Source organism: Python bivittatus, unplaced genomic scaffold, assembly GCF_059951505.1.
Source record: "Python bivittatus isolate LINGU-HERP-01145 unplaced genomic scaffold, Pbiv_v1 ctg000440_np1212, whole genome shotgun sequence".
In the NCBI taxonomy this organism is placed as follows: domain Eukaryota; kingdom Metazoa; phylum Chordata; class Lepidosauria; order Squamata; family Pythonidae; genus Python; species Python bivittatus.
In genome coordinates this window covers 1,451,859-1,462,394 of record NW_028277063.1, presented here as the reverse complement: position 1 = coordinate 1,462,394, position 10,536 = coordinate 1,451,859, and the positions used below count along the sequence as shown (strand labels likewise).

Sequence of the window (10,536 nt, the reverse complement as noted above, 5' to 3'; positions counted from 1 at the left end):
CTAATCACCACCATGGCAAGAAGTCACACTTTATTCATAAGATCTTGACCAAAAAACCCCCAACTATTTTCATGTTGTGAAACCCCAAGTAGGGTGAGTAACATTCTGAAAAGTTTCCACTTTAAAAACACACTTAAATTAAGTTTTTTTCCCCCGCATCACCGAGGAGCAGCTTGTAGCAGTAAATTAGATTGGCTTCAGTTTTAGTTATATTTTCTACAGTTCACAAATTCAGCTTTACAACAAAAAGGAACTGGTTCCAGTATCAAGGTGGAAAGTTAGACAGTTATGGGGTGATAATCCCCCCCCCCCGCCTTGTCATTCGGCTAAGGTCTTGGTTTGCAAGCCTATTATGGTCTATTGTCCAATAACAGGAGAATAAAGGTAGGGCTCCATCATACTTGTGTGCTGATTACTCTCTACAATTTGGGGTTCATCTACACAGCCCGCTTGCCCTGAAGCAAGGGCTCCCCACTAACCATATCTTGAGGACAGTGACATATAAGCTTCGTCCTCCACCCTCCAGCTTCTTCCCATCTTGTCCTGCTCCAGCTCAAAAGCAGTGTTTTGCTACCTCCTCCAGCACAAGTTTGGTGCGATGTGGTCGGCCGGCTGAGCTTCACTGACTCGCTGGCAAACGTCTTGGATCTGCACTATGGCAGAAACATCTCCTTCCCTCCAGCACTGCCCTCCGTGGCCGTTTTGTCCTGGGCTGAACATTTTTCCTTTTTTTTTTCAACAGGTTCCTCTAGCCTACTGTTACTTTTTACAACTTTCCTGATAGAAGGGTGAGAGGCGAACCTTTCCTGGGCACCCAGGTGAAATTGGCAAGAGGTCTGCTACTTTCCTCTTCTAATCCAAGTGTACAAAGAAGGGTGAACGAGTGGGGTGTCCTTTTTACTAGTCCTCTGATGAGAGAAAGTTCAATCCAAGTGGAAATCAAGGCAGGAGGGTGTCATCTGAAAGGTCTGCCCATAGAAATCACACATCCTCAAACATAGCCCTCCCCCCCCCATTTCCAAGAAAAGAGAGTGTTTGGGGGCTTGCTTTCCCAGCAGAGATTGGTAGTTATAAAGAAGCAGGCAGGCCACCAACTGAGAGCTGTCTGGACAGATCTCCTGGCCAGCGTTGTTGCCAAAACTGAAGCATGACTGAAATCCATTCAGCACTTTCTGAAGGTTGACTTCATTTCCCGCTGGCATTAGCCCGCAAGATCAGCAGCTTAAGTTGCCTCGCAGAACTGCCTCAATAGCAGTTGACTGTATGGACTTGGCTCTGCTGAAGGAAAAGATGCAGCCTTTGCAAGGAAACAGGAGAAGATGGAGATTCTGTGCAGCACTTGAGATGTGTCTGAGGCCTCCAAAGTCACATCTTTTGTGAATGTCCTTAGTTGCATATTTTAGTATAGCTAGAGTGAAAACTGATTTTCACTGTTTAAAAAATGAGAGCTTCCTAGAGAGAAAACAAAATCCACACTGAAACCTGTATCTGAATCTCTCTCCTCCTCCTCCTCCTCCTCCTCCTCCTCCTCCTCCTCCTCCTCCCTCTCTCTAATCATCTGTCTACCATCTATTTTATCTCTCTGATCTTAGAAACTCTAACATCATCTTTTGAAAATGATGATCTACAGGTTTAGATGTCATAATACTTAGTTCTGAATGGAGAGTTTTCATTTCAGCTTTGGCCTTACCGTGGCAAGCAGCGCCGCACCCCAGCAACTGGGTCAAGCAATATTAGCTTCCATTTGCTTTCTCTGTTTTCTTGTCCTTGGTGGGTTATGCACCTTCCAACCTTTTGACTTTGTTTTCCTGAGCTTCTGCCCCTGAATAAGCTGGTTGAGGGTTAGAAGGAAGTAAAATGGAGCTTGTGGAGGCCAGGAAGGTTGTAGCCTTAGCTATGACCTCTCAGGAACTGCAAGTCCAGGTGGTTCTCTTCTACCATCCTCACTTATACCGATAAGAATGGTACAAAGGTGGTGATAGAAAGGAAGAGGATAAATACAACTGGAGGAGAAACAAGAAAGGCAGCTGAAGACAGGTGATCTTTCAAAGCATCAGATGCCTCCACTTTCCGATCCCCAGTCTTCTGCACAGGACGGAAGTTGTTTTTTAGCTGGGGTCCCTTGGAAGAATCCGTAGAAGACAGCTCCGAAGAAAATTTTTTGACCTATTGAAAGAAAGAGAAGTGGAGGTGATGGCAAGGGAAGGGATTTTTAGATTAGGCCACAGGGCTTCCAATCACTAAAATGCAATCAGGGCAAGTCAACAAGACAATTACATAACTTGCCAGCACAACAAAATGTTACAATATCCTCTTCATGTGCATCCTTGGTTATTTAAGAACCTCGGTCTTCAACTGTCCAACAGAGATTCCCAAGACTGAGCAGAATAAGAATTAATTTGTAACAAAAAAAGAAAAGACTACCAGACAGATGGACAGGAAGGGATGTTTTGAAGTCTATCTTCCAAGAACCAGGCAAAAAAACTGCTGGCTGCTCTTTTAAAAGAGCGAATGGAGCAGAAGGCCTACTATGATTTATTTTATTTATTTATCGTATTTATATTGCCACCCATCTCACACAACGTGACTCTGGGCGGCTATGTAAATACGATAAATAAATAATTCCTTGCTTGAGCAGAAGAGGAAGAATTAAACCAAAAAGGAGTCACAGCTTACAGCCCTATTTCTAGCAAAGCCCAATTTCAATGACAAACATTGCTTCCCCCCACTTGCACCTAACCACAGCATAGACCTGCTTTGGCAACATCCTTTTACTGTTCATAAAGCCATGTTGCTTTTACTTCATCCTTAGCCCGTGAGCAAGATGGACTTAAGTCATCCTTAGTTGCCCCCATGTCGAAATAGAATTTCCCACTGTATTCTGGCACCATATAAGGCATGTAAACTTTGTAAAGTAAGTCAGAGAAAAGTCAGGCGTGCAGTGACTTAAAACAGAGCAAAAAAGTGTGAGGAAAAGGATCGGCAACCGGGAGGACCAATTTCATGACAGAATCGCTTTCGGCTGCATCAGGAAAGCACTTCAGCTGAGCAGTGGGCAAAGACTCAAATCTCCTTTCTGAGAGGAATCCATAGGGGAGAAACACTCTTAGGGGTGTCCTCAGGGAGGAAGGGGTCAAAAAAGTCAAGATGGTGCCCACAACTGGACATACTTTCTCTTTAGCTGAGCTAAGTCCTTTTACGGACTTTCCTGCTGGCCTCCCAGCTGCGGTCTTACCACTTTGGGCGGCACCTGGATGGGTTCAGCAAAGATGGTCCATACGACAGCCTCATCACAGCCAGGGGTGGTGAGGGATCCAGGGTAGCGGTAATAGCGGGCCAGGTCCGTGGAACCCATCAAGTCCAGCAGAGAAACTGAGCTGTCAAGATCCTCGTCTTCCCCTGTTCAGGGACAGGAGGAAACGTAGTTACGTCTTACATGCCCAACTAAAATCAGTTTCGAGCCTGTTTTCACAGTGAATACGAAGGAAAAATTGAAAGCCAGCTAGAACTGAGAACCGATAGTACAGTTGCCGTGAGGAAGACGGTCCCTACTGCCACCCGAATTCAAGTAACATTAAAATATCACTTTGATTAAAAAAAAAAAATGTTTAGGATCTCATGCGATAAACTTGAAATTCACAAGATCTTACAAAACAAACAACAGCAAACACCTCATGAAATCTTGCAATGTTGGTGTGAGTGTCTGAATTGGGGGGGGGGGCAAATTCAGGCACCCACACCAAAACTGCAAGATTTTGGGAGGAGGGGCACATTATGCCCTCCCATGTATAGAACCACACCTGTGTTGGCACCCCTAGCCTGAAAGAGATGCAGATCCTTAATGCAGTAATTGTGGGGCGTCAGATTAAGACCGAAGAGACGTGGACTGAAATCCCACCAAACTGGTTGGGAGCCTTTGCACACTCCAGCACACTCACACCAATGTCTCTCTCTAGCCACCAACTTCCCACACAGTCTCTTCAAAGGCACTTTCTGCCTCGATTCCTCAGAGGCTTCAAAAAAAAGGTTGGATCAGTTTGTGGAAGTCCTGGGGAGCAATGGCTCTTAAGCCTTGAGGGCAGTGGGGCTGCCTCTGATGGCCATCTGCTGGGAGACCTTGTGCAATTGGTTGGCCCCTGGGAGAACAGACTGCTGGGCTAGATGGGCCAGGGGTACGATCCAGTGGGGCTGCTTATGCTTTTAGGTACCAATCACTAGCTTTTAGCCCATCCTTCCTCACAAGGCTGCAACGAGGATAACGACGAGGATAACATGGAGGGGAGAGGAGATAGGTAGAATCGTGCCCAGCACTGACCTCCCTAGAGGAAAGTCAGGACAGAAATAACAATTGTACTAAAGAAGCAAATAGGTAAACAAAGTGTTTTCCAATGTCTGGGACTTTGAATTTTTTTTTTTTTAAGATTAATGAGTCGTTAGAAAGGCGCTGTGGGACAGGACGGGGAAATGGTTGGAACAATCACCCCACTGGACGATGCTTGTGGCAAAGCGGAAGCATCCATTTTCCAGTTCATTATGGAAGCCGCTGTCTTAGAGATGCAAGAAGATCCAAATAGAGAGCCTCAGAGAACCCCAAGGACTCCACAAATCCAAATATCTCTGACCAATTTACCTTTTTTGGAAACTTTCTTGAGATTCTTTGCAAATGATTCCCACGCATCTGCAGTTTTGCTCTGAGCCTTCTCAGATCCCTGCAAAAAGGAGGAAAGAGTAGGAGGGAACACAGAAGAATTTGGGGATGAAACAAAGGTGAACATTGAATATTCTCTTCCCCTAGCCAGCTATATTTCCAGTTTTTCACCTCTTCTGCAGGGTTAGATTCAAAACCAGAAACATGGGGAGGCATTCCTGATTGGTGTTGCTGATAGCATACTACTGTATATGAAACTTACAGTGAAAAAATACTGGGAGAGCTGGGTGGCAAAGCTCCTTTTTGGTATCTGTTTGCTGCCACCTAGCTGTAGTCTCTAGTTTTGCAACCCAAATCTAATAGCCTTAAGTGCAACCTATTGTAATTGAAATGCTGGAAAAAATACAACACCCACCCACGACTTGATCTTTCACATCGATTGGGAAAATGATCCATAGTTTGTAAAGGACATCGGTTTCCTTTCTTTCTTTCTTTTCCCTCTTTCATCCACATTACAGACAAATGGGGGCTGGGGGTGGGGGCAGAAAAAGAAGCATGGAATCAAAACTTAGCTTAGAAGAGGATTAATTGCTTCTTTCTTTCATTTTCTCTTACTTTCTTCTTCAGCCGTATGCATCCATCAGTTAAAATCAATGAGTCAATTGGAAAAAATACAAACGTTTGCACACCCCTTTCTCTGATGGGATGAATTTTTAGACACACTTTGTCCAGCGCATTTTAAAAATATATATTTTTCTATTGGAAAAATGCCTTTTCCTCCATGCTTTCAGCTGATCTGCACATTTGTGTACCTATCTTCCCCACCTTACCTCTTTTTATAAATTGGCATATTTGGTCAGTGTATCTGGTCTAGATTGGCTGCTCACCTCGACAAAAAATGCCAGCACCGCGATGCCTTTTGGATCCTTCACAGCATCCGACATGTTCATGTTGTTTTTGGTATGTACAATGTGCAGCTGAAGCGAGAACAAGAAGGTCATGTGGGATCTGTCTCTACCACCTGTCCTGTTCTCTTTGGATCCACCTTAGTGTCAGAGATATAGACCAAACTTCCTAGTCTGGTGCCCTCCAGGCATACTGAACCATAACTATCATAAATCCCCATCAATATTTATTTATCATTAGATTTTTATCCCACCAATTCTTGGCAATGTACATACCTAATACCCCTACCTCCTAATTTTCCCCATAACAACAACTCCATAAGGCAGATTGGGCTGAGAGAGAGTGACTTGGCCCAACATCACCCAGCTGACTTTCATGCATAACAGAGAACTAGAACTTGAACCCCCCAGTTTCTAGCCCAGCATCTTAACCATTCACTTTTGTAGTCCATACACCAGTGAGGAACACCACATTGGGAAAAGCTGGCACAGGCAACAACGTCATGACAGATGTTGCAGATCTAACTGCTTTACTTTAGAGATGTGCAAGTTGAGATCCCACGTGGCTCTCAGGAGTCTAAGAGTTTAATATACAATTGAAACCAGAGGTTTTGCTTTTAGGACTGATGGACAAACAGTTGGAAAAAAGTCATGGAACCTTTACATGATAACTGCAGTGAGATTATTGTATGCACAAAGATGGAAAGATTTGGCACTGCCCACAATGGAGGAATGGTTGGTGAAGATGATGGAACTTGCTGAGATGGCTAAATTGACTGTTTATCGCTGACTGGAAACCCCTTATAAACTTTTTGTGTGAAACAGAAAAAAATGAACTTGTGATTTATGGTTTTCATGATTAGACAGAACAGATTATGGAAAGAAGAGAGTTATGTTGTAACCATAGAGTAAGAGGTAAATTTATAATTGTATTTATAACTGCTGTAAAGAAGATCAGAAGCGACTTCTTTGTATCTTTGTTTCTTTTCTATTTTTCTTTTACTTTACTTGCTTGTACTCTTAACTTCCTCTTTGATTTCTTTCTTTTCTTTTCTTTTTCTTTTCTTCTTCTTTTCTTTTTCTTACTTTTATTAGTTTGTAATAGTTTTTATCTCTTTTTTTAAAAAACTTTAATAAAAGTTTAGCTCCAGAAGCTGTCAGTAAGTTCCCATTTTGAATGCAACAGAAGCTATTAAACATATGGGTTAACTGTATCAATATAATGTAATTAATGTGATTTTAAACTATACATTTAATTGAGCTTTTGAACTAACTCCGTTTACTTTGGGAAATGTGCCCCTGGCTGCATTCCAAGTCTGGCTTCAGTCCCTAAAATAATGTAAGTTCCTACATTCCGGGGAAAAGCTGTGATTGGAAGAGGGACAATAGATTTCAAAAGCTGCAGCACAGCAAACTCAGTCCTGAAAGGTTCCTGAAACGTTCCCAGGCCCCAAATGAATTTCCAGAGGATTCACTTTGTTAATCTGTGGCAGCAAAAATAACTGAGTTACTATTGCTTATGCTGTAATAAAGCAGTTCCAGAAGACTCTTTTGCGGTGCAGAAAAGAGAATGCCAAGTAGTAAGTCGACTGGGAAATCTAACCTCACCTCCATTGAATATCGTTTGCCATCAATCTGATGCTCAGAACCAGGCTGAAAGACACCATCTCCCCAATGAAGGTGAAAGGATTTGGCTGTGTACCGTGCAGGAAGGCCAAAGCCACCAAGGTGGAGACCATCTCCCAGGTGTACGTCAACTGCCGATTAAAAAGAGAAGAAAAATCCAGCTGCATTCTCATAATTCTAGATCAGGTTCTTTAACCTCTGAGGGCATCTGAGAATAAATTATGGGCAAACTCCTGCTCTAGATTGTCCTCCCTCTCCCCCCCCCCCGGCCATTCTTCCTATTAGACCAAGAACAGGCAATGATGTCCCTCTCATTATCTTGGATTTCATTTGCCTTCAGCCCAGCGAGTGACTGATTGTGGGAGTTTAGTTTGCAAGAACCTGTGTTTGCTTTCTCTTGGGCTAAACGCTGTGATGGAATCAATTACGCTAACCAGCACATTTGAAAATGTCAGCTGCACAACTTCTGAGGCTACTCATCTGATCTGATCTGCCTGTCTTCCCCTACCTTAGATTTACCAGAGGCTGGAACTACAACTCCCAAAATTCCAAGCCAAGAACAATTGAGAATTCTGGGAGTTGCAGTAATCTCAGCACATCAGCTGACCGTTCCAGAAGGCAGCTATGTAATTTTCCATGATGGTCCAGTGGCTGGATGGAAAATAACACAGACACACACACGTGTACATGGCAGACAAGGGTATTTAAGGGAGGAATTATGACCCTTACATGCTTGAGAGTAATATGACCATATGTTTTACATTCATTTCTTATCCAAGGATACTAATTTCAGTGGGGTTAACTTTTCAAGCAAGGATTTGTGTCTTAGATTTATTTCTAGTTGAGGTTTCATTTATTTGTGAAAAATGCCTTTCCCTCAAGAATTTCGAATGTATCAGCAATGGAAAGAGTAGCATTGCCCATCTGATGGGAGAAATATTCTATTCCTCCCCCCGCCTTTAGTAATTTGTTTGTAAATCACAAGTAACTGTGCAAATACAAACATCAAAAGATAATGACTTATGTTTCTAGTTGCATCCCTTCACAACTAACACTCCTTTGCACAATTATGCAGGAGTAAATCCACTGAATAAGGCAAACACGCCTTATTCACGTAAATTCAGCCCCTTGCACACACGCACACAGTTTTCTTGGCAAGAATTTAGAATGGTTTTTTTTTCCCCACTTCACCGACTTTCCTCCAAACTCACTCATCATTTCATTCACGGTGGACAAGATTGCTTATTTTTGAGGAACAATGCAAAGAAATTCACACTAAGGCAATTCCTGGCACGAATGCAGCTAGAGCTAGGGGATTATGGGACTTCTAATCTAACATTTAGAGAGAGAGTTTGGTGTGGCGGTTAAAGGAGGTGGATCAGAAGCTGCAGGTTGATCGGATCCTGTAGTTACCAAGAGCCAGGATCAACCGGAAGAACCGTACCACCACCGCCAACGACGACCACCCAACATTTGAAGAGCATCTGATCCATTTTGACCCAGATTCTCCTTCCTTCCTCAAACTGTCAACTGTTAAAATTCTCCCTCCATCCTCTTCCCTACCCCACCCCAACACAAATCCCAAAATAATCTGAAACTCAGAGTCGTTTGTGATAGGAACAGCCTATAAACACAGCACATAGGTTTCCTTAACCTTTTTTCCCTAGGAAATTAACCCAAAGGATTACACACAGTGTACAAAGTCTGTCAGAGGTGTTCCCTTGTTGCAGTTTGGAAGTTCCCCCCCCCCCGCCCATTGCTACCTTGAGGACTAGAAACTTTTTGGTTTCAAAATAGAACACATATCTCCTCACCTGTCTTCCCAGTGTTCTTGATTTCCCGCAGCTCTTTGCTGTTCTCATAACCAACCAGAGACACGGGACCCAAACTGGGGTTGTGGGAGACTTCACTCAGGATGATGTTGATGGGTGACTGCCTCTTGCCATTGCAACGACCAAGGGATATCCATGTTTTAGGACCTTCCCAACAGTCCCCAGGAAAAAGGGATGGTCATTAGACTTGAGGTGCAAAATAAATACATTTTTTTTAAAGGTAGTGGGTATCTAGCTTTCCTAGAAGCTACTATTTCTGCTAGTCATCCTGCTCATGGTTACCAAATTATATGAACAGAATTATTATTTTTTTTTACTACTAAGAAAAATACACTCTGCCAATGTTCAGAGATATATTTTGTTCTTTACAAAGCAGAGTTTTGTAGTTTAAAAGCATTGGAGCAGTGTTTCTCAACCTTGGCTGCTTTAAGCTATGTGGACTTCAACTCCCAGAATTCCCCAGCCAGCATGGCTGGCTGGGGAATTCTGGGAGTTGAAGTCCACGTATCTTAAAGTTGCCAAGGTCAAGAAACACTACATTGGAGGATCCCTGGCTGAAATCAAGCATGGCTTGTGATCTAGGGGATCAAAAAGGAAAACGGCTCCATTTTTCTTACCACAATGCGGCTCAGTGTAGCACCAGGAACCTATAAAGGAAAGAAATAGGGTGTTGTGTTTCTTGGCCAAGTCTAGTCACTGGCTTTTTCCAGATTTTTCCCAGTCTCATCTCTAGCCTGGCATTTCCCATCTGAGTCCAAACCAGGCTAACCTTATTAGCTTCCAAATCCATCCCAACAGGATTTAATTTTACCCTGGCAGGATGTTCTGGCCCTCCACTTCCCCGCTCCCCAGCAAGGCACTTTCCAAATTACCTTCAGAGCTGGCGTAGCATCCCCCCGCCAGTGAAAAGACCATCATGAGGGTCATGAGTATCTTGAGAGAAGCCATAGGTTGGGAGTCTGGCTGGGCTATGGGGAAAAGTGAGGCCTCCTGATTAATCCATAAGGCAAGTATTCATAATATTATAATTGATAGTAGTAGCATATATACTATAGTGGTACTTCTACAGTAGTAGTACTAATATTACTAGTAGTATAGTAGTATACTATATTACTAGTAGTACTAGTAGTATACTATATTACTAGTAGTACTAGTAGTATAATTACTTCCATGAGACGATCGACATGGAACTGTCACGCCGATTGCAACAAGGCGAATTTTTGATATATACCAGAAAGCATTTATGAAAACTGAAGTATGAGCTGAAACTGTATTCAAAAGAAAAATCAAGGTTCAGTTGTAGAGTATGATTAATAATACCAATAATAATATATAAGATATTATATCAAGTTTATGAACATAGATTTGGTAAAGTTAACAGCTGAACAATCTGTTGAATTCAATCCTGCAGCTGTTTGAACCTTTGCAATTATTTCAAATTGTTCCCCATCGCAATCATGAGGCCTAGAATCTTTCTTTTGAAAACAAGACGAACATCAACTTATTGTCATTTGGAATGGTTGGC

General features: G+C 42.7%; 1 protein-coding gene across 1 annotated transcript; it reads right to left on the bottom strand.

Moving 5' to 3' along the window:
* Positions 1-1,947: 1,947 nt before the first annotated feature.
* On the bottom strand, positions 1,948-9,959 carry LOC103055547 (carbonic anhydrase 4-like). The gene is made up of 8 exons (XM_088142536.1): positions 9,884-9,959; positions 9,629-9,658; positions 8,994-9,158; positions 7,162-7,310; positions 5,536-5,625; positions 4,631-4,709; positions 3,236-3,393; positions 1,948-2,166 (listed from the first exon to the last, which is right to left on the bottom strand). Exons 1-8 carry the CDS (start codon positions 9,957-9,959, stop codon positions 1,948-1,950), a joined length of 966 nt encoding a protein of 321 aa, XP_087998662.1.
* Between the last annotated feature and the right edge of the window lie 577 nt (positions 9,960-10,536).

Excerpts from the sequence above, each read along its gene's own strand:
- LOC103055547 (XM_088142536.1), bottom strand. The coding sequence starts at position 9,959 with ATGGCTTCTCTCAAGATACTCATGACCCTCATGATGGTCTTTTCACTG. Across the intron at positions 9,659-9,883 it reads ATGCTACGCCAGCTCTGAAG|GTTCCTGGTGCTACACTGAG; the intron begins GTAATTTGGAAA and ends TTTCCTTTATAG. Across the intron at positions 9,159-9,628 it reads CTACACTGAGCCGCATTGTG|GTCCTAAAACATGGATATCC; the intron begins GTAAGAAAAATG and ends ACTGTTGGGAAG.